General features: G+C 41.4%; 1 protein-coding gene and 1 pseudogene across 2 annotated transcripts; one reads left to right on the top strand and one right to left on the bottom strand.

The window, feature by feature from the left end:
- The first annotated feature begins 1,265 nt into the window (after positions 1-1,265).
- On the top strand, positions 1,266-23,875 carry LOC311026319 (gap junction delta-2 protein pseudogene; annotated as a pseudogene). The gene is made up of 2 exons (XR_014599336.1): positions 1,266-1,334; positions 22,755-23,875. The product of XR_014599336.1 is annotated as a gap junction delta-2 protein pseudogene (transcript).
- vezf1a (vascular endothelial zinc finger 1a) lies at positions 6,829-19,561 on the bottom strand. Its single transcript, XM_084029805.1, has 5 exons — positions 19,446-19,561; positions 12,810-13,567; positions 9,731-9,800; positions 9,467-9,629; positions 6,829-9,311 (listed from the first exon to the last, which is right to left on the bottom strand). Exons 1-5 carry the CDS (start codon positions 19,476-19,478, stop codon positions 8,983-8,985), a joined length of 1,353 nt encoding a protein of 450 aa, XP_083885931.1. The 5' UTR covers positions 19,479-19,561; the 3' UTR covers positions 6,829-8,982.
- Positions 23,876-24,870: the final 995 nt, after the last annotated feature.

The following is a 24,870-nucleotide window of genomic DNA, read 5'->3' as shown; positions in this document are numbered from 1 at the left end:
GCAAATGAGAATAAAAGGAACAGTAATTGTTCTCTATTATCTTTATCATCTTTCAAAAGAAAAGGTAATTTAAATTATTACAGGGAGGCGTTTAGAACCAGTATCTCCAATGCAGCAGGGAAGGCACAGGTGTAATTAATAACATTAGCCTAATTAGGGCTGCATTCCGTTTAGGTGCTCTGGTCAGGACGTCGACGTCGCCCTTTCTCACAGGAGTCATTTTGACATGTTATAGCAGGAAAGGAAGGAAGCAGTAAACTAAAAAAACTAAACTGAATAAAAGTCACACATGAAAACAAAGTTGAAAAACCATCTCTGAATTCCTTTTAGCTGCATTTACTTTTAATACCTGGCTGACCATGGGACACTTTTTAACATGCTTTGAGAAAGGAAATCTGCATTCCAATTCTGATTTTGGATGCTTCAATTGAAAAGCCACCAGAATGTATCAGTTCCACCTGTGATTTTCTGGCTGTAATAAGTCAAAGTAGGGCCTTGCTTGTTTTAGTTTGTCCTTTGGTGCCTCTCACGTTTTCAGAAATCTCCAGATTTGCTACAAATGAGTCGAAGTCAAATCAGTCGCATTAACCCTCCCACTCACGCTGTAATCATTTCCTCACCAAAAGCAATGCAGTCGGAGCAAAAGCACGCAGCCAAACATGAAGAAATAACAGCACGTTACAAATCCTGACAGCCATGGAACTTACTGCAACTTCAAGAGCAGCGTTCATGATAGGACGGTGCATATGATGAGCATGGTGGGTGGTAGGAGCGTGCAGGTTTCCACGACCGTGAAGCAACAGTACACATGGCTCATTGCTGCAATGAGGGTGTGATGTTCCTTCCTTTAATATACCCTGATTATACAATGGAACGTGACTCACTTCTCATGGAGCCCTGCGTTCCTCCTCTCCATCTGTCTGTCTCTTCTCGTCCCCTGATCGCAGAGGGAATTGTATTGAATCCCAGACATGAGCCGGTCCACATAGCGGCCTTGCAAGGTGACATAAAGAGACGAGGGTGTAAAACCAAACAAAGGAAGTAGAAACCTAGTAGAGTGTTTTTGGCACACCACAGAGTCGAACTCTGAATTCCCCCGAAATACCACGGAAATCTGCCACTGATTCAACATGAAATTGTAAAATCCACCTCACGTCATTTCAACGATAGAACAGTAAACTACTGAAGTGTGTTGTTGTGGTCGGTCCAGAATTGCTGTATTAACAGCCCAGATTTGATGGGGACACGCCAGCAGAACAGTCTGCCAATTTCAGCTCTTCTTTTCACAAAATGAAGACACCAAGTGGGAAAAAGTGGGATCCGACAAAAGGAAGGTATTTAATATTGGTTGCTTATGTTCACCTTTTTAGATATACTGAGTCAACCAGACAAAAGGTGAGGATCAGTGTTGCATTTTGTTCAATATGATGGCAGCTACTGCTGGAAACGTTGCTAATACAGGAACTAGTCTGTTAATCATAAAACCCTGCAATCAAAGGGAGATTTTCATGTTCAACCTCTCATATCTCATGTCTTTTGCATAGCTGCAATAATATCTGCACTGACCACTCAAAAATTCAGTTGATAGATCACAAAAAGGAAGCACAACCCCTATGAAAACAAGATTTATGTGCCTCACCGTTTCTTCCTCCTCCCCTCTGTTTTCTCTTTTAGCTGTGCTTCTGTCCGAGAGTTGCTTTTTCCCTATACTTGAGGATGACTGACCTTTGTTCAGTAATAATGTGCAACATGCAGGCAGCAAATAATAAAAACACCTGCAATATATATATTAAAAAAAAATCATTTGCATGAGCAATGTTCAGATAGGCACTTGACAGCTTGCTGACATGACTCACCCAGCCGAGGATAACATGATCCTTTCCCAGCCTGACCCTGTCCCTTAAGCCGTTTAAACTGTCGTACTATTGGACAGCCAAGGCACCACATGTAGCGTGGAGCTCACGGCTTCAGATTAAATTAGATTGTGGACTGTCTGATTCCATCTTCTTTGCGGGCCAGGATTTCCACGAGCCAACCCTTTAGCTCTGGAGCATTGGTCCCACAGTCAGCAAAAAAAAAAACACAGACACATTTTCATGTTGTCACTGCATAATTCAGATTAATAAGACCATTAGAAATGTGTGTACCTTGTTCTGCGTGGAGTGCAAATATATGCTTCGGTACAGACTTGTGTTGATTTACAAATCAAATGAGATAGCGCTCAGTTGCCTGCAGTATATTGTGGACATGTGGAGACAAATAAGTTTCGTTAAAATTTAAATTCTAAGCAAATATTTATTTCCATTTATATGGAATTTTTCTTAATATGCAAACTCACAGACAGCTGGGCAAAAAAACATGTTTACAAAACATATAAATGAGAAAACAAAATTATTCCAAGTATGGACATTTTTTAAGGAAATGTTTCACTGATCTGTATCTTGATTAATAGTGTGCTATGAAAGTTACCAAAAAAATCTCCATATCTGGACCTCCATTGTCAGTTTTGCATAGTCCAAACTATTCTTTTTAATTATATACAACCATGCTTTTTATTACTATAACACGTTGGTATATGAAGTCATGATGCAACCCTGACGCATCAGCCCTGAAGCACGCTATTGGCTGATTCGGTTCTTGAGGGAGGGCATTTTGGGTAGACATGATTGTAGTCCTTATTCCCAAACGTCGGCATCCCTGCAGTCCACAATTACATTTCACGCTTCCTAATGCTCAAAGTAGTAACTTTGTGCTTTTTAGATTTAAATTCTAGATTTTTTTGGACTTCACAAGTCCATTTTTAGGAACATTGTTATGATCATTTTCTATGTCCCTTTTTATACCCACTCCCACCAATCAAATGCAGGAAATTCTGTGTCAACTTCCGACTTCACCTTGTATTATCTTGAATAGGTGAACCAGCCATTTGGAAGAGATATACGTTTGATAAATCACAACTTTGTTTTATGCATGCATTACTGAAAACATATTAAATCAAACCAAATAAATACATTCGTTCTTTGGCTCTTTGGCTGACTGGATTGGAGTTATTCAAGGGGAGCTGGGTTTTGCTGACTGTACAGCTGTCTGCAGTGAGTACAAGTTTGTTCTGACAAGACGTGTTTGCTTTCAGCTTTGGTTCTCATGACTAGAGCAGAAACGTCAAGTTGTGTTTTGGTTTGGAGTGAAATTGATGTTGTTATTTAATCACAGAGAGTACCATCATGCTGGTATTACAGCATGGTATCATCATGTGGTATAATCACTGATATTTTTGAGTCTTCTGCACATCTTAAATGTATTTGACTTTATTTTTTATTAGACAGGTGAGGTAATTATTCCTTATTCATCCAACCAAAAAAAAGAACTCCAAATTAATGGTACATAATTGTCTTTGCACATTTATCTTTATCGCAAATTGATCCACCCCAGACGTATAGCTGGTCAACTCATCAAATATCCATTGTGTCTTTGAATGTCTTCCATTCTCTCACCACCGTTCTCTGTGAAATACAATATCCGGTTCAGGAAGAATACAATTCAAACTTTGCCATCAAGTAAGTAAAGTGGCTGCTATCACACAGGATAATGTAAATCAATAGGCCCACTCTGGGGACCAGTTGGAGGAACATGGGGTAGATAAAACTAGAGAGGACTCAAATGGCACCTCACAGTGAAATATGCATAGACACCGCCATCTGCTGGACAATTCTGTACTGCAACAGAAACACAAACAAACAAAAAGTCTCACAGTCATCTTCCAGACCTTCATTAGTGCAAAGATATGTCTCCAAATGTTTCTTTAATCTATGAAATTATTGAGTATAAGAGTTGATTTGAAACAGAGAACACATTCTCTTCTTAAAACATATTCAATAAAGTGGAACATCTTTGCATCACTGTAGCCTTCAGGGGACATTAAAAGGCTTCTATGGTGTGGTACATATTACAGTACAGCTACTGTTTGGTTGTGGACATGCAAGCAGCTTAAGAGCAGTAAGCAAGATGCATGACCCGAGTGACTGAATGTGGTGTGATTGTTTGTGTCGGATGTGGTGGCCCCGACCGTCTCAGAATCAGCTGTCCCTGAGGGATTTCCGTGCACTGGGATGTTTAGAAGTGACCAATGAGAGAAAGAAAGAGCTAACGGCAACGGCAAATAGAGCAGCGTGCAACAGCTGGTCTGGTTTGAATGTGTGGCCTTGGACGCAGTTCGTTTTGAGGCCTGAATGATTATCCCAGTGGCCCTGCAGTGAGCTGTTTCATATTCAACTGAATGATTGTTCTAAAATGTATAAAACCGCTCCGTACCCTTCTGACCGGGCACGTCTTTCTGAAAAAGGCCTGAACAGGTGCTGCACTAGTGTCATGTACCCCCCAATTTCTGAAAAACATGAACAATAGGTCCTGGAAAATGACATAAAAACAAACAAGGAATGATTTTATATAAATTTATGTATATAAATCAGATTTTGTTGTGTTTCTTGTGCTCGTAGAACTGTTTTTTTTTTTTAGAACTGTTTTGGTTAGGGCTTCATATTTTGATATTCATCCATATCAATTAATCATAAATAAAGTTGTCCCATTCACTGGGAGAAAAGGAAGATGGTGAGACGAATTGGGGATCTGGGAGGGTTGGAGGAAGGTGGAAGATAAGACCATGAGTAGACATCACATACCCGAGACCCTTAAAATTATGATTTACTAATATACCAGTTAAGTAAGCAGTGATACGTGCTGTTGGCTGTTTTGCACAAATAAACAAGAAAGGTAAGCACAATAAATGATTCCCTGTGCAGTACTATTTGAATGATATGGTGGAGTTGTGATCTTCACCCATGTACTCTTCTCACATGGAGTAGAAAGCGGCACACGAAGGCGAGACATCTTCTCACATTCCCATTATACCTTTCACTCTAACTGGAGCACGAGCTGTGGAGCACCGGAGAGCAACACTTGGCTCCCACAGGGGGGAAGCAGTGATGATTCTGTCTCGGGCCCATGGTCGTGGAAGGTCTTCATCACTGAAGAGTGGTGTCCATCGTCTTGGTTAATTCTCAGGAGCTACCATTTCTTTCACTCTTTATTTCTCCACCAACACTTCGGTTGGTGTTGCACGGACATAAAAAAGGAGAATGGCTTCCGCTCCAACCCCAGTATGGTGATTAACCACATTGATAATGGGAGTAGAGTGAAGACCCATTTCTTGTTTGTGTCCTACTTTTCCTAGAGTGGACCGGTATGATATACCAATTGCGGGAATGAAGTGGTGCTAACCTCCCGTTCCTCTCCACTCATTCATGCGGCCTCTCCGCGGTGCAACGGAGAGTGTTGCCCTGGAGGCAGCTTCCACTCTCCTTCCACCCTCAAAGACAAGCCTCTCAGCGACAGAGTTCTAACCCACATAGACGATTGGCTGATTCTCACTCCATCATTTCATGGAGCTCATGCAAGCACACAGCTCCAAATTCATTCTACATCATCACGTCTAGGCCTCATCTTCAGTCTCGTGCTCTACCTGGATTCATGCACTATGGTGGTTGTCACACAGCGTCTGTATTGTAGCTGCAACGAGTCGGGTGTTCGGTAGGGTCGCAGCCGAGATAGTCATGGTGGGCGTACAGAAGGGCTCGTTGGGTTTGTGTTACCGGAATTGCACCTGAACCTCGACAAAGGTTGCGACCTCCCCAGTGAAGACCCCTTTTGAAGACCACCTGGTTGTCTACGCAGGGCCATGCATGCTGCTTGTTGGACCGGGGCCAGAAGTCTGTGAGCTCAGCATCGGGGAGGTGGCCAGTCATCATCACATCAGATCAAGTAGTCACTAAAGCAATGCTGAGGTTGGACAACATCACTGAGTCCCCCAGCCTCCGCAGGAAGGCTGAAACTCCATGAGAGCCTGAAACCACATTCCAAGGTCTTCCAATGATGGGACCCTCCCTCTGGACAGTTACATCGATCTGGCAGTGTTTTTGCAGGCAGAAAAATTGTCACCCAACTCCTTCCTCATGGCACTGATACAAAAAGTGGTCTACTCATCCTGGAACAGGAAGGTTGGTTTGGCATCCGAGAGGGAGAAGCGGAGGTGCTCAGGTCTTTGACCTCAACTTCAGTCACCTGTACCTCCAATGAAACACATGAACCTCCTCCACTCCTCAGGAATACGTGACACTGGGTGTTAATGGGTTGGCGCAAGGACAACGGCATTGAACCATGTCCTTACCTCCTGCAGGACCTTGGGCCCACCTCCAGGTCTCGGAGCAGCCAGCGAGCCTTGCTGTATTTTTCACCTAGACAGAATTATTCCCCTTTCCACAGCTAGAGGACGAGGATCTCTGCCTTGTGTTCGCCCTCCACTACTGCCTGCATGTCAATGGGGATGAAGGGTGCAATGAAAATTAAAGACTTTCATTTGACTGCTAGGACGGTTTGCAGAACAGTTTTCCGAAACCTTGAGTTCATTTAAAGACACAAAGTTGGTGAACGAGTTCATGGACAGCTAACGTAGGTTGTTTGGAATAAAAATGATAAAACCGGTTCACTAAGGGTTGATTTTCATATTGCAGTGTAATAAATAGAAACCACAGACTGCAACTCAAACTAAAAACTAGCCACACATTTTGCATAAAGGTGGCATATTTAAAGTTAGCACAATGTGCAAATAACAGGCAAAACCACATATTTAAGACCGATATTCATGCTAGAAAATCTAATATAAGCACTCAAGTTGGTCTTGAGTTGATATCCTACAGATCCATTGCAGGTGTTGAGTGTTTAAGTGTTCAATGGTTAAATTCTTAATACCGAACATTACTCAATACATATAAACACATTTGATAGTTTTCTTTTATTTAGACAACCCAAATAAAAGGCACATAACATTGCGCATGTTTATGTAATAATTTGACAAACATACATTTAAAAAAAATGTAGGAATGTTTGACCTTTCTGCTAATCAGAAAGCCTAGCCTCTCATATATACAAAATTACCATTGTTAATGTTCTAATACAAAAGATTTATAAAAAAAAAAAAGGTTATCTTATCTTTCACATCTATTGTAACTACCATATCCTTGGAACTAAAATAGTTTTGTACAAAGATATACATTCAACTGCTTTCACAGGGGTCCTGGAATTTCCAATTATTTCTTTTCCTAAAAAATAAAGAGATGTTCAATTCCACCAGAAATGTTCAGTTCATCACATTATTATTGTATCAAATTTGGCAAACAGGCTATTCATAGTGTATCTACGTAAATTCATAAGAACAAAGAAAAAGCTACACTAACATTTGTTTAAAACAAAACTTGAGGAAAAATGACAAACATGCATATTGCATTTTTCAGTTTAAACTGAATTAACTCAGAGTTGCAACACTGTCGAGATAACAATCGCATTCATTAAAAAGAGTTCATGTTCAACAGCTACAGTGTTTGGGGTCATGCAACATCAATCTTGTCCCATTGTTTTTATGGACACAAACTTGTATTTGATCGAACGACTTCAGGTCTCGACCACGTGTCGATGCGGCCGAGACACCGAACTCACCTTCAAAAAGGAATTGTAAAAAAAAAAAAAAAAAAAAAAGTACAGCATGTATGCCATTGCACAGTAAATGATTATTTAAATGGACGGCTATGTTTAAAATGAATAGTTCTTGGGATTCCCTGATGGAAATCTTTTAACACAATAATGCCAAATTATATAGAAAAAAAAAAAAAAAAAAGTATAATCAAGATACATGGAAGATATACTTAAAAAAGGAACCAAGTTCACGTGTAATGGGCGTTTATGTGTGTTTCCTGAGTGAAGAGTCCTTAGTATCATTTTGGGGCGATCACAGATAAAATGATTTAAAAACAAAAACAGTGTAGAGAACAGTCAGAAATATAATGGGGCACCATTATGATGACAGTAACAGCCCGAAAAAAAAAAAGAAAAAAAAAACTTCACTACAAGGCCAGGCCTTTCCATGTTCAGCCATGAGATAGCCCTCAAGGTGCAGGCTGGCTTACCAAAACACTTAAGACTCCAATTTGATCTTTGATAATACTGCTGTTCACCTGTATGTAGGATATGCTTTCAGTGCAAGACTCATTCCATTCCGACTTCATGGACAAATGAACACTACAAATAGGCAAATAAGAACAAACTTTTGTGTTTCCATACCAATAGAAAACAAAAGTACAAATATTTCATTGTCAAGAGGACAGCATCGAGACATCCACTCGAATGAAAGCAAAAAATTAAAAAATGCCGACATGAAAATACATTACTATGTCAACTGTACAAGTTAGTCACTGTACCTCAAGAGCATACCTACTATCTGAGAAGAGAAAGAAAAGCTATAGCACTGTGAAAAAATATACTTCCATGCAAATGGAAGCTGCTGTCCCTTTTTCTAGACTCGTATCCTATAACATTAAATAGTGATTAGCAGGCTATAATAAAAAAAAAAAAAAAAAAAAAAAAACAACAACATACAAAGTAACAACCAGAGGCTTTGGGAGAGAACTTGTAAAAACATCCAAAACAGCAATTCATTGTTATTGCTTCAGTCCATTTCTCATCTCCCTTTTACAAAAGCACAGGTGTGTTTTCCTACGGAGTCCTCGGGGTGCTCGAGGATTCCTCTCCTCTCATCTGTCGTCATACAAATCACAGTTTCATCATCCTAACTTGACTACGCTAAGTCTTACGGTTGTCCTGATTTCACGATAAATCCTAGTCCATTTCTACTCAAGTGTTCTGTGTCTCCTGTCAGTTACTTAACATTAGTCGGGAAGCAGCTGTGACTTGGAGCCTCCTACCGGCTGCACAGCTCGTGGAAATGTTTACTTCGGGGTCAGTAAACACGGTTCGGGGGTCGAGAAAGGGCTGGGCTTGAGGTGCAAGTAATGAGGACAGGGGTCTCTTGTTTCACTTCATTTTTCCCTTTCTTTCTGGCCAGTTCAATGCTCCCTCTGCTTTTCTTTTCTTTTTTTACCAGGGTGGGGAAGAAGGCAAGACTTGGGACAGAAAAGGCATGCTATCCATTGACCTCATGGCGATGTTGAGGGGACCCATGTTCATAGGCATGGTGGTGGTGATAGCGACGGGGTGGGCAATATTCATGGACGCCGAGGTGGGGATGTTGACGGAAGCGATGTTGACGGGTCCGGTGATGGTGACTGGGTGCTGGAGGCTGATTGGAGATGTGATGTTCACCGTGTTGGTGCTAATGTTCATTTGTGCGGCGATGGTAATGGGGTTGTTGGAGTGGCCCCGGTTCATCGCCGTGGTGATGGGGGCAGAAATGGTCACAGGTGTAGCTGAGGAAGACAAACACCCGAGATTAGAGCAGGGTGATGGGATTGGACACGTTTATGACACGAATAGTTTGTGATTAAAGAGTTTTCAGGAATTCTCTCTTAACTGGCGAACCCCGTACCGTTGTGATGTTTAGGTGTGTGCGTTTCACACATACCTTTGTTACAGGAGTTGAAGTTGGTCTGTCCGTGAGTCTTCAAATGGCTGGTGATGTAGGCCGCGCTGAGCATCTTCCCACAGATGCTACAGGTGACCTTGCCTTCATGCCTGATCATGTGGGAACGGAGTCGGTCTTTGGTGGCGAAAGCAGAGGTACAGGCCTGTGGGTGCAAAAGCAGACGGGGGTCAAAGGTCAGCGGCGTGCAACAACAACAACAGCGTTCTAAATAATTATCTGGGAGCAGACAGTAATGGCTCTTACCGTGACTTGACATTTAAATGGTCTTTCTGAGGAATGCACATGTTTCACATGGCAGCTCAAGTGGTCGGGCCTAGATTTAATGAAACAGAAAAAGAAAACACGTTTAATCTCTGGACAGTGATGAGTTGTAGACGAGTAACACGATATGCTGTTTTGATTCCATCGTCATTCCTCTCTTAAAAGCACAGAACGTCTCGTCAACAGTGTTTTCATTTCTAGAAAAGCTGAAACGCTACACTCCTTCGCTAATTGCGATTCTTAGATTATATTGATTCATATTTGAATTGCCTTGAACTGTAAACCAAACTACATATTTTTAAAGAACAAAGAACAAAGTGAGCAACCCTCAATTTTAAGAAAATAGTATGTTGCTGCTACAGATGCCTAACTAGTGTGATAATCACAAATCTTAGAGAGACTATATCTAATGTGTTTTCATTGCAACTATTCAATTACTTTAAGAAAAAAATACAGGTGGTTCAAAAGCTTACATTCACATGTATCATACTGACAAGGAGCACCACATGTAAGTGCACAAGCACAATGTGAAAAGCCACAACTTTGAAAAACAATGGCAGTTAATTCTCCGTGATCAATCGTGCATGAATTAGTTTGACCTACTTTCAAAAACGAACCACACAGTTTGTCAATTTGTTCATCTTTCCACTTGTTTACCACCACCGTTTAGCATCACACAACACTGATTCAGAGTATTTTCGTGCAGCCTCAGCTTTAATTACAGAAATATGAAGGGGAAGAGTTTCCAGGAATTTGGTTGCTCGTTTCCTCCAGTCCTAGACTGGGGATTCAGAAGACACCAAGTAGGTCACAAAGTTCATTCAACTTCATTAATGCAATGGTGGGCAGGGGTGTGTTGTATTTCTGACAGCAGTCCACAACTGCGAGAAAGTATATAATGTGTACTCATACACACTAAAATGGATGGCTGAAATATTGCTGTTAAGCGGAAGGTTACAAGAAAAACCCACACAGTTCTGTTCGCTGCATTTCAGCAGTTGCAAGAAAACAGCGCTTTGCCTCTTGACCTTTACAGAGAAACTCCAGCGTTCACAAATTCTTTTTGGCACTGATCCTCCTCCGTCAGCTTGTTAGTTCCAGTGAGGCTATGAGCTGAATCATGTTAGAAGTGCCATAATGGAGTGAGTAAGGGCTACAGCATTGGCAGCTGCTCCCAAACCGGAATGTTTTTATGCTGCCGGATTTTTTTTTTCTTCAAAAGTAATGAATGTGGAATCTTCTCAGCAGCGCCATGAAGCAGACTCAGCCCCCCACCCCCCCTTCTTTCTTTTTTTGTCCCACTGACAAGGAGAGCAGACTCCAGACAGTGCGTGCCTACATATCAGGCTGAGTGGCAGTGACTCAGTGCCCTGTTATTCAGTCCCCATTCTCACTTTCCAGTATGCTGATGAATCCCTAACCCGACGTCACCGCGCTCAGAGGCATGCCTGAAACGGCCCCGCACAGCACAGTGCTAATGTTACAGCTCCACCGGAGTACACGCTTGATGTTGTTTTGTTCCACTTGCGTCGCAACACAGAACTCTCCTGCTGTTATCAATAATCTCTGATTTGCATCAGCTATGCTAAAATATGTTTCTTTTTTTGTTGATGAATATAAAAAGACACAATTAGACCTCGTTAAACTACATATTTATTCACTACGTAGGGAAGTTGTTGACCTGGACATTACCGCATGGTTCAATAAATTCCCAGGGGAAAGAGAGCCTGTGACATGCTGGCGGGAACCACAAAGTGACAAGTGACGCCTCCCCCTCCCCCTGATAATCTACCACTGGTGCGCTCCCATGTGCGACTGTTTAAAACATGTGGATGAGGTGGCGTTGGGGTCAATAGAAGTACAAATCTAAAGTGCTTAGCTGGTACATTTATAAATATGAAAACAGCCACTGGGAAGCTTCGGTGACAGTTCATAGGCCATACAATCATCCCTCTATACGGAATCACGGTGTGACGGAGTAATCCAAACAGAACTGGCTGGATTTCTCGAAAAACAAGTCATGTGTGGCTTCAAGCAATAGCGTGAACAGTGAACTTTTGGAGAAGCAAATATGTAGCACCTGGAAATTGCATTCTTTGACTAAATAAATACTTTCTTTGTAATCACTGCCAAAAACATTCAAAAGGATGGTCATTTTAAGTTAGTTAAAAATTGTATTTTTAAATTCCATGCAGACAAGGCAAGACTTTTAGACACTTGCACTTTAGCAAGTTCCCAAAGAAACAAAATGGCTAATGCAGTGACGAGGACATGATGCCCAGCTGTCCTCCCACTGGAGACCACTTCCTGTTAAGTTTCTGGGAGTCCCAGGCTGCACTGGGCTCGTCTCAAGAAGCAGATTTACTGACTTAGTTGGAAGTCTGCAGTTCAGGCTCAGCATTTGAAAAGAAGTTGTCTATTAAGTAATCTACTTTGCTAAACAGTCCCTGAATAGAAAAAATATTCTCACAGCTATTCATTCATTTAGTGGAAATTTAAGACATTTTACATCCGCTTCAAATGGCTGCCGATGTTCTTTTTACCATTATGCTGCTAGTCTAAGAGGGGACGCAACAACTTATTACACCACCTCAAGAGCTATACGAGGAATGTACAGAGACATTTGAAACGGGTAATGCTATCTCCCCCATGAAATCTGTTGCCAGCACTTAACCGCCATCCATTGCTCAGGGTCTGTCAGTCTGACTCCCTTTGACAAGTCTGTCTGGCAGCATGAAGAAATAATTTCACCCTTTTCTCCAGATTTTCTACTAACAGCTCAAATGTGGAAGGTTCATCATCGGGTAGGACTAGCATTGAAGAACTATTGAATAATTAAATTGTGGAAGAGTACTTTTCTATCATGATTATAAAACACTTTGAACACAATGTAACGCAAAACAAATACCAGTGGTGCTTTCCATTACTACTACCTATACAAAATATTGCAAGTGACCATTGTTCCCATTCAAGAAACGCTATTTCACTTGAGTAACCTTTATAGGATTATAGGAAGTCAAAAAGGCAACATTTTGGACAACCTCTCAAAAAAGGTCCTTACCTGGAAAAGCCTTTCCCACACACGGAACAGACATAGGGCTTGTGGACTCCCCCGTCATGAGAGCGAACATGGTAGGTCATCCGGTCCTTCCGTTTAAAGCGTTGCTGGCAGATGGGGCACTCAAAAGGCTTCTCGTCTGAATGGGACAGCTTGTGGCGATTCAGGTGGTAGACGTCGCGAAAAGCCTTGCCGCACATCTCACACCCGTGGTTTTTCTTGACAGGCTTGGCGGGCTTCTTGGGGACGTTTTGCTGCGGCACATTGCCCATCGCGGACGACGTCATGATACTTGCGCCTGAGGAAACCGAGGTGGTGGCCGTGGAGAGGATGCCTGCCACCGTGGAGATATAGGAAGGGTTGCCGTTGTTGTCGCGCTGCATGCTGGAGATCATTGGGACCATGGTGGGGGCTGTCTGGGCGGTCTTCTTTGGCCTTGACACCATCTTGATGCCGGTGTGGCTGGACTCGTGGCGCCGCAGGTGGTAGCTATCACGGAAGGCCTTGTTGCAGTAGTCGCAGATGAACGGCGTTTTGCCTTTGTGTTCCTTCTTTATCACAGGCACTGGTGGCCGTACGCCTCCTCCACTGGCCACATTGTCTTTGAGGAGATCGGCGGCGCTGGTAGGGGGCTTCTGGTCTATGTGGATGGGCAGGATAGGCTTCTGGTCAATTTGTTCAGCTCCTGCATTAAGGAGTGGCAGCAGGCTGTTCTGGGCCACATGGTGCTGGTGCTGGTGGTGGAGGGCTTCATTGGCCTGCTGATGAAACAAACACACAGAGATAAATATTAGGTCAAGCCTTTAGTATTTCCGGACATTCGTTAGCAAAATTGTATGAGCAGCTAATGGGGAGGGGAGGTTGTTTATTAACAAATTGTAAAGTGAATCCAGAACGTTTAAGTGTCATTTTAAGCGTTTTAAGCACATTTTGATGATTATCAGGAAATTATTGGAAATTTTATGTCAGGATTATCCTGACATAAAATTCAACCATCCCATGTCTAGCTGCAAATGATACTGAGGGAAGAATATTTATTGTAACACAAAATCGTATACTATACTCTTTATGTGTCTATAAAATACACATCCATATTGTGATTGTAGTTTCAAAAAGTTGGATTGCCCCACTGCATCATTGCTTTTCAAAGTCTGCATAAGAATTGGCCTTATTAATAATAATAATAATAATAATAATAATAATAATAATAATAATAATAATAGGGGTTATAGACAGTTATACCACCACTGCAAGTTTGTCAGGAGTCGGCTTTGACAAGTTTATGAAAACAACTGGGTAAGTAAGATGTTACAGAACACAAAATGGGCACTGGATGTGTCGTTAACGAGGCTGACGCAGCATGCCACCAGTGTAAAAGAATCCAAATATACTGGATGAAAAATGATCCCATCATAACTGTGCTGATCACGTGACTGCAAAGCGAGCATACCAAATTAGAGGCAAAGCAGAGTCCGGTGCCCTCGAGAGCAGGCCATTAGCTTAGCGAAGGAGCTCAGTTAGAGGGCATGGGGAAATACACACACACACACCACAGAAAAACACACTCAACTTGACAAAACAACACAGATCACAGCAGCACAACCCAAACCAAATGCACTGGAAATTAACAATCCTTCATCTTTGATGCTAAATTTCTAACTTTAGCATCAAAGACGGCATTTTTCCCCACCACAGTTAACGCCGTTTTGGTAAATGGACACAGTCAAGACAACCGTGTTGTGAAACACCGGCAAGAAAGGGCAAGGTGAAATGCTTGACCTTTCCCTTTGAGGTTCAATCATCCATCGCAGAAAGGCCAGCCAAGAAAAGGAGTTGCAAAAGAGGAGGCAGGGGACAGAAAAGAAAAATGAACCACACAGTGTCCTCCTTATGTCATCCAGCCCATTGTGAGAGACACAAATCTGAGCAGTGATGCCTCAGCAGGGGATCTTTGTGTGCTCATCTTCATTGATTTGGCTCATCTATTCATGAGACGGGGACATTGTTTATCCACACACACACAACTCCACCAAACTCGCCATCGTTCCCTCGTACGCAGTGGGACCTGGGAACTTGTGGAGAATGCCACCCAGCCCACCCATCCATTTGTCCCAAGCACCTGCTCACACTTGCCACCTTCCAGGATTAGTCATCATCATGCCAATGCTAACCCGTCTGCTGGCACACCAGGGGTGGGCCTGGGGGGGAGCTTAATGTCGGGGAGGGGGGATACCAGCCGGGAACCCTCTTTGTGAAGCTTGTGAACGGCAGACATAGCCACTGCAGACGGCCTGCCTCTATACAGAGGTGCAGGGCCTGTAAGCTGCTGTGCCTTCATGCAGCTCTGACCATTTTGACACAAATGCGCTCTGACAACTGGGGCTGCTCCCTCATAAATAACATCAAAATGGAGGGAGTGTCCTGATGGCTCCACGGGCCACTGTAGACTCATGGTCTGAGTCAGATTACGTCTTTCTTCAAGCTTTTGTCACACTCTACAGCTGCTTGCCAAAATCTATTTTTTTTTCTAAATAAACAAAAACTATAACTCATGAATAAAAATGTCATGAAGCGAACCTGTTTTCTCCTCTCTTGGTACACCTAGAGCCTTCAAGTTTATGAGTTTGTTCTCGGTTGTTCTTCACTTGTTTACACCTTCTGAAATCTTTGGCTGCTACCCAGTATTGCCCAGTTGACATGTTCTTACAAAACATCACTTTTGTAATGTTTGTAATCCGCCCTGGATTTTTTTCATAGTTTATGAAACGATAAGAATGCTGCAGGGATTCTGTGCATAGCTTGCTGGTGTTGTTTGCTGCAAGTAGAGGCATTACAAATCTGCAGGGAGTGAGCAGAATGTTTCAGAGGTTTCGATATAATAATTCTTTCTTGGACTGCATCATGTAAGAGGATGATACAGGTCATTTCTAGGCAGCTCACCATGTCAACCTTCTCCCAAAACATTGATAGCAAACCATACTTGCCATGCAGTAAGTCGCTCACATTGTTATCAGCTTTGAATGGTTAGAAGCCTCATTACCACATTTTTGAAAAGTTAATAGAACATTTTCAAAGCAGACATTTTGGCTTATCAAAGCAGTAAAAACACAGGTGTTTCTGCTAACTGATTAAAAACATTCCATTTAGGTGAGCTTGTTCCAGAGTGCTGGTGCTGTACATGTTGGCTCACAGACTGCTTAAACCACGTCAAAATGTCTGCCTCAAAAAGATCGATTGTTAAAAACATGCAAGTACAAGTCAAATGAGTGGAACTATATAAAACTGATGAAGTATGTCTCGCTTGCACTATGAAGCTTCAATTTCACAAAAGGCTGCAGTGTCTTTTTTTTATTTTATTAAGTCTATAAAATACCTCAACACTGCTTTACCACTGAGGCTAAAGCTCAATTCATTAATAGATTTTTGTATTAACAGGTAATAAAAGCACTTTGTGTAACTTCTCAGGGGCTGTTTGTCGTAATGGACTTGTTTCAAGCAAATAAGCTCTAATTTGATTTTTGAGTAGGCAATTATTTGGTATCACGTTAGCCGTAGCAACTTAGAGATTAGCGCATCTGTCAGCTTGGCTTAATGTGTTTCTGCTCCTAATGGAAAACTGATTAATGCAATTTGAAATGAAATTGGAAGCCTTTTCTGACACCAACTTGAACTGTCACTGTACAGAATGTGAATATCATAAATGTAATTTTACACCCAAATAGATTAGCAAGTTGATTCCTGCATTAAGAAAGAGATCTATGACAACAAATCAACAAAATGGCTTCCAAATGCAAAGTGCAACAGCTATTTTTAAACTATGTTTACATGTCTTGCAGTGTCCTCTAATGGAAATATTATTCATTTAAGATGAGTAAACCAGTTTGAATTGTCAGTAAAGTGTCCCACCTGTTGAATGTCATTTGGAAAATTGTCAGGCAGAAAACAATAGATGTCTAGCACTTTTTTAAATTTTACTTTCTGTTATTATAATACAGTTTTTGTTCTTGTTCTTAGTGGCATCACCGTTTCCGCAGAAAGCCAGGATGGAGTTTCAGGCGCAGGCGGAAGGATTGAACTATGACTCTCGCTTTGGGGTGCTCTTTACCATTTTTCTGCTACTTTGCAGCATTACTGTTGTCATTGTGCATCTTAAGCCAAACTGGTCTGAACAACATGCTTCTTTAACTGCAGCCCAACAAATACCGGATTTTCAATATAGGCTATTGCACGGCACATTAATCAAAAAATAGGGGGAGAGGCAGCTGTACTTATAGTATTATTCCAGCTCATTTACACAACAATGCAGATCATTTAAAACGCCTGACAAAATATTTGAACATGAATATGTTAATCATTATCTTTTAACGTACACATCTGAAAAAAAAGCCCTTTCTTTAAAACGGTAAAACGGTGGAGTACTTTAAAACTAAAAACACCGAACAGCGTGTCGACTGGTACCTGAATGAAACATGTCCCCCCCCCCTTACGTCATGCACCCCGAGTGATAACGTGCACGCAGATTTACATGAGATTGACGGCGTAACAGTGTGCAGTGCATAATACATGCAGGGCGTCTGGCGGGATGCCAGACACTACACAACAAGCCACACCGCCCATCTGCCCTTTTCATCAGGAAGAAGTAAGTGCTCAAAAGATGCAAGTAAGTAATCGGTCTCTGAGAGCAGAGCCTAGTGTTACGACTGGTGCCACAAAGACATGACGTATCCAAAAGGCTGTGAAACAAAATCTAAATATGATAGGAACAGGCCACGGTGCACTATTCATACTATTTATTTGCCTAATCTTAGTATTGGTATCGTTAACTTTGGCTTGTGTGGCAGGAAACTTAGCAACATCTTAAAAAAGAAAAAAGAAAGTCCTCTGAGGTAGTGATGATAGTTCAAGTTCCCCTGATGTAATAAGCTCTTTTGATTTGACGTTCATCTATGCCATATTCCATCAGTTAAGCACACATTTATTAACCTGCTTCACCTGGTTAGTTAATTAGAGGATGGCGAGCAGTACACAGTGATCTTGTTTCTATTAAAGTTGAACATTTGTTAAAGAATAAATCCAGACATTTTATTGGCGGGCATCAGCCTCAGGCATATAACTGTGCTACCAACAAGAATCAGGATCTATACCGGATCCTGCTCTCAATTCCACACACAGTGAAGCTGCAGCAAAAATACAGTTTGCAGTCAGCAATTCTGTCCTGAATATTTCATTTGAGGATACGGATTTGACAGGTTTCTATTAAATACATAAATATACAAGAGCTTAAAAAATAGGTTTGGAAATGATAAGTTCAATGAGGAGGCTTTTCCCATGAGGAGTTTGTCACACCCACTAAAACACACCGGTGTATAACTTAATAGATAATACACTGACTTGGATACACATTAGACAGCAGGGTAGCGATACGAGATATGGGTTCATAATGCATTAATAAAAAAAGGAAAACATTTTGCGCGGCAAAACGTTTAAGCGTTTGAAATATACCCTTTTCCAGGGGGTAAAATCTTGCGTCCTGACGTTCTTCCCGTCCTCACTTAGGCTTAATTATTTTAAGCTAATGAGGCCACGTGAATAAAAAACATTTCATTCATTTTATTCAACAATAGCCTTCCGTCTTTGTACGTCACACAGCGGAAAAAACCGCTAAACCGCGGCACGTATATCAGCCTCGACAGCAGCAGCTCACTTTCTGGCTGAAGCGTGATTTATACATTGCGTAATGTCGCTTGCTAATTTCAAATCTGCTCCTTCGCTGCTAGTTAGCCGATGTTGTGGGCATAGTTTGAATTCCTTTTCCGCCGCGGTCTCTGAGAACAAATAGCCGGTAAATAAACAAGAGAGCTCCACGGCGCTGCCCATCAAGCCGTGTTAACATTAGTTTTTGTGAGACCATTGCGACAGCCTCGCCCAAATTAAGCTAACGTTGAAATTAGCCGGTCGGCTTGATGAAAGCCAGCCTAAAACATCGTTAGCTAACTTGGCTAGTTACGGTCGACCCGGCTGAGGCGAGCGGAAAGTTCACCGCGGACTTGCGAATCACCGTTGGTGCATCTGAACGGCCGACAACCGAACTAAAACTTCCACTTATTCAACGTTTAGTAGCGTCCACCACTTTGTATCAAACTATCTGCGGTATTATGCGCGTTACAATGGGGAATCTTCGCCGGCATTACACCTCATTATCCCGCTGCGTCCGATCGAAGCCCCCAGTCACAGGGAGAGGGAAAAAACAGGTCTGTCTCGATTGTAACGGTGCAGTGGCGTCTCCAGCCTCACTTCAAATTATCCCGCATGTTTTCGCTGTCTTCGACTTGGAAAACAAACTTACACGACCGCGAACACTGTCGAGTTATTCGACATCAACAATCTAAGTGATCGTACGGTAGAAAAAACAAGCCATATTTTTCAAACGCACGTTGAGGAGAATTGATTTTTTGTTCTAGCGTCATTCCCAAGCCTCACAGCTGGACGCCTGGATTCATATACCATTGTTTTGCTTGGTTACTTGATCTTGGCATTCCTCGTTTAAAAACTGGTTTTACCGGTACGATATCAAGTGCTTGCATTTTCTCGGGATGTTTCGCGTGCTATCCCAGTTTCCCTCCGGAAGAGTCAACTTACTTGAAAAAGAAACGTACTCCAGCTCGGCTCCATTTCCACACTTACTAATTCTGTAGGAAACCTTGTAGAAGCCTACAACAAAGCAACCAAACATGGCAGCTGAAACAACTTCCGGTAACCTCAAGGGCTGAACCATTTTTCGTACTATCAAGGGGGGTGTTGCGTTTATGCATGTTAGAAAATCATTTTTGCAGTTAATACAACATACATACATCAATAAAAACTGCCAAATTAAAATGCTTTCGGATCCATACACGATCGACACTAGTCGCTTCACTCCTATCAGGTAACTCATTTGCTGGAGTTGGATTTGTAAACACCCCTCCGGGTTTTCGCTGATTCTGCGAGGGACATTTGTTATAGTCGACTGCTGTCGCATGTGGTTGGGAAGTGAATGTGTTTCAGTAACGCTAAATTCGTTTTTACAAGAAAACGTTTTAGAAAGCGGTTTGTTTCGCATTATAAACATTTGGCTTCACTTGTTTACCGTAAGGAGACGCGTTTGAGTTTAAACGGACCAAGTAAATATCCACGTGCTCAGCAGTTTATTTTCATTCATGGGATGGGGATGAATGAAAACGACAGAAGCCATAAATTAGTTGAATTTGCCTCCAGTGGACCAAGAACACATGCAGTCTACTCCTTGATGACGAATACGCCACCTTTATTGAATAAACCACCATTAAAAATGTTCGTTTTGATTATAAGGAATGTTTTCTCAATCGAATTTTGTGTGAAAATTAAATCACATGGATCAATAAGTAGTTTATGAGATGTGTATTAAGATTCTTGCCACACGATTTTTTTTGGCTTACATTCAAAGGCTGATGATTTGTTAAAAGTGTTAGTTGAGTGTGTGGAAATTGACTGTTTCTTTGTGACTCAAGCCATATCAGCATTCTTCATCAGTCTTCTTTAAACCAAACGCACATCTGTCCTGCACTGTGTTACATCATATATCATCACACTGTGATCATTACTCAACCCTCAGAGAGAGTGGAAACTGATGTGACCACACCAGAAATTAATCAGAACCAGTATCGCCCTGATGATTTTTGCACCGTCTCAAAGACGTTACTTTAAGATAATAATTTGATAGACGGGAACATGTGATATATTACTGTGAAACAGCAATACATAACTGGTATCTCTGTTGTAATTAGTAGATGCAGGCAGACAATATGAGAAAATTAGGATGACTGTCAGTGGTCCAATGACACATTCAGGCTGGTTGACAGCCAAGAAAAAAGTACAGAGCATCTGGGGTTACAAGAACAATATGGTAATAGTTTTCATAAGAACCAATTACTGTCCTGGAAGCTCAGATAACTAAGACACATGATTGTCTATCATTCCAACATCCTTAATTTATATCCAGCTACTGCAAGCCTAAGATATAACTCCCATCCTCCTTTTCTCATTCCTCATTTGCTGTATAATATTTTAATAAACAATAAAAAAAGAACCTTCCTATTCAGCTAATGATTGGCCTGTGGGTTTAATAATTAGGTTCAAGGCAGCAAACAAGTCCTGTTCAAAAGCTAATGGGTGTCACCACAGCAACAGGGCTCAGATTGCAATGTTGTGAATGTCGCTAATCTTTTCAATTATCAAATCAAATTCCTCCCAACATTATGTCCCGCCCACCTATCACTCAGAAATACTTACGGAAGATAGATACCCTTAAAATGGCTGTTTCAGGACTTTAATTCTTCTAAACTTAATGGCAGCCAAAGAAAAAACAAACTACGACCAATGAATGAAATTCAAATCTGAGCAAAACATTTACAGTTTAACAACCTTTAACTGAACAAAGCTCCAGCCATGATATACCCCGTATGTGTCCGTGTGTATTTGACACCTTTTCAGTAGACAGTGAGAAAAAAGTGCTCACATTTATGAATACGATTTGAGGAGCATTCAACTAAAAGTTGTGAAAAGCTGCTGATTTCTTACAACTTGTATCATCATGTGAAAACGGTAGTGATTTGTCACTCTTCCACTAAAAAACGAGGATTTCAGCTCTGAAACGAGAGTGGACACAGACCAATGCGTGAATCAGCATTGTGCACACCCCTTTCCAGTACGTTCTTTGAACTCTCCGCTCGTCCCTGAATGGCTGGTCAGTAAAGGTGCCCCCATTGTACATTTCCATCTTTGTCCCACTGTACATTGAAAGCCTTTATTCACATACAGTGCAACGAATGTTTCAGTTAGAGTTAGGGAATATGTGTGGTCAGCCCGTTCTCCTCTCATCCAGCTCAAAAGACACCATAACGTCCAGCAACAGGCTTCACTTGAAAATTCAGTTATGCAGATTGCCTCTGATATTTTTCCAGCTTTGGATAAGAAAAAGGTAAGCAACTCCAGAACAGGACAACAGAATGAATATGATTGTTTTAGCTTGGCTTTCTCTTTTTACGAGTAGATGGTGTACACCACTTTAGGAATTAAAACCCATTGATTTTAAATAACACATTTCTGTTACAGGAAATGATGTCTCATTGAATGTAATGAAACTCTTTTGTGATAATGAGAAACTGCGGGTAATTTACAGCTTAAAGGGAGAGACTTCTGGTGAATTATGTAAACAATGTAACTGATAGATATCACTATGAAACGTCCACAAGTGATTACTTACATTAAGACAATTGTTTTTTTTAATTCCAAGTTTCCTGAAATGTTCAAATGATGCATTTTCTTAGAGTCAAAGGTTTCACAGTGGAATTTGGGGTATGTGTTTGTATGACTCCATTAATCTTGAAATACTATCAATAGCCATGTGTAATATATATTTCTAGGAACAAAATGTTTTATAAATCAGTCTATTAATCATATTTGCACAAACCCATCAGTAAAAATGGAATGGGACTATGTTTGCTGTATCTAACTGTAATTTATGGAAGCAAGTATCTCCCCTTAATGCACTACTCACTCTTATGTAGTATCATGTAAGATACACATGATGATGATATGAAATATTTCTCTATTAACTCAAGCAGATACTCTTGAATATATTCATTGTGAAAAATTGCACTGAATATCATGTGGCTTGCCAAATCTACTACCAAAATCTTGTGTACTAACATGAGGCGATGACTCACCAAAAAAGCTATTTTATGATTTCTGTGTCAATATTTAAATATAGATAATATTTGAAAGCCTTACATGCACAAATATATCAGGTTTCACTCACCTGCTTTTAAAGATTAAGTCTATATTTAGGGCAATTTTTCTCCAGTTTCACTATTCAGTTATTGACACATTCTGCCTGACTGCATCATATTCTAACTTTTGTGTTTTCCACAGAAATGGGGGACTGGTCCATTCTTGGCCGCTTCCTAACGGAAGTTCAAAACCATTCGACAGTCATCGGCAAGATATGGCTGACGATGCTGCTCATCTTCCGCATCCTGCTCGTGGCCCTGGTGGGCGATGCTGTCTACAGCGACGAGCAGTCCAAGTTTACCTGCAACACCCTGCAGCCTGGATGCAATAACGTCTGCTATGACACGTTTGCTCCTGTCTCACACTTGCGCTTTTGGGTCTTTCAGATTGTTCTAGTCTCCACACCTTCCATCTTCTACATCGTCTATGTCTTGCAAAAAATCACCAAGAATGAAAAGCCGGAGGATAAGAAGGTTGAAGTGGTACCCAGGTCCTCGCCTTCCCTCGAAAGGGACAAACACATGGGAGGAGACAGGGAGACGACGCTGGAAGCAGGCCGCCCTTATAACACAACCTATTACAACGAGGACTGGAGCTCACGGGAAGGTGAATGCGAGGGGAAGGGCCAGCTGGAGGACGATGCCAAAGAGGTAGGGAAGGACCCAACCCAGCTCTCCAGCCAAGTACTACTTATCTACATCATCCATGTGATGCTGCGCTCCATCATGGAGATAATATTCCTCATTGGACAGTATTACCTATTTGGATTTGAAGTCCCGCATCTTTTCCGCTGTGAGACCTACCCTTGTCCGAACCGGACTGACTGCTTTGTGTCTCGAGCAACAGAGAAGACCATCTTCCTCAACTTCATGTTCAGCGTCAGTCTAGGCTGTTTCATCTTGAACATTGTGGAGCTGCATTATTTAGGCTGGATTTATATTTTCAGAGTATTGTTCTCCGCATGCTGTACATGCTGCGTGTCAGATAGGAACTCTGGGCAGAAGGTGGATTTATACTCCGACAACAACCCGCTGCTGCTGGAGCTCAAACACTCTCTGCATGGCAGGGTCGTCCTGCAGACCACGTCCTCCGTGTCCCGCGACAAGAGCAGCGGCATCCCAAACCAAGGGCCGGCCATCTCGTTTGAGACGGACTCCACACTGGAATGCACCTCGAAGAGAAATCCAGAGGAGAAGGAGCGCAGCAAGACTAGACTGCTCAACATGGCAAAAATAGGAAGAGGGAAAAAGTCATGGTTGTGAATTAGTTCAAAACACATTATTTTTAAATTTCAGGATGGATCATGTGTGAAGTTAATGTTCAGTAAAACGATTCAGACGACTTAAGGGAGAAACTGTGATTGATCTGGTGTATATGTTTCTCGTCACAGAAAATCTCACCAGTGCAACAGTACTTAACATTTATAATGTGGAATTTTGGAATGATTTGGAGATGTTTTATCATTCTTGGTTCAGGTGTACTGTAGGGAAGCACTGATATTAATGTAGTGCAGACTTATATGATTTTTATTTCTGTAATTATAGTCAAATCAATGTATTTGCTGTGATTTATTCATACCTCCTCTTGCTCCCAAACTTACACTACCCTTGTTGAAGAAACAAGGACCTCAAAGGATCCTTTGCAAAGAGACAGATGACACATTTTAAATTCAGCAACTTAATTCTTGGATGGGCTCTAAAGCAGCAATGCAAAAGGGCTCTAATCTATTTTAGAAGGCTATTCTATTCTAATTCTCATCACATTGTCTTTCTGCCAAAAGCCAAATTTAAGCAATGTCAAGGGACAACAGGCTGGATTTGCCTTGACCAGATATATTTGAAAATTGTTGCTGTTGTGCATGGCAATATAATATAATAAAAAATAATATCATAGAAAAAAGATTTTGGGCTGAAAAGTAATCATAGATGCAAAAGTCTCAAATGTATAAACTAGGCCTAGAATCACACACATTAAAACATTTAAAACAACATGTGTGTATTCTGTATTATCAAATCTCAAATCAACATAGTTTAAAATATGTCCATCAAACTAAGATCTTTAAGTCCTGGTCCTGACAAGCACAACTACCTGGTATTTCCCCGTACAGGTATACCGTACTGTATACCTGCACAATCAGTGTTCCAGTAAGCAAACAGACCAGGAGATGTCACTGCTGTCCGGTTTACACTCGTGCTGCCTTTATGTTCCGTTGGAATTACTGAAACCTTTGGAACAGTCTATTCATTGACGACCCGAA

Source organism: Eutrigla gurnardus (genome assembly GCF_963514095.1).
Source record: "Eutrigla gurnardus genome assembly, chromosome: 15".
Classification (NCBI taxonomy): Eukaryota; Metazoa; Chordata; class Actinopteri; order Perciformes; family Triglidae; genus Eutrigla; species Eutrigla gurnardus.
This window is presented reverse-complemented; position numbering and strand designations above follow the sequence as displayed.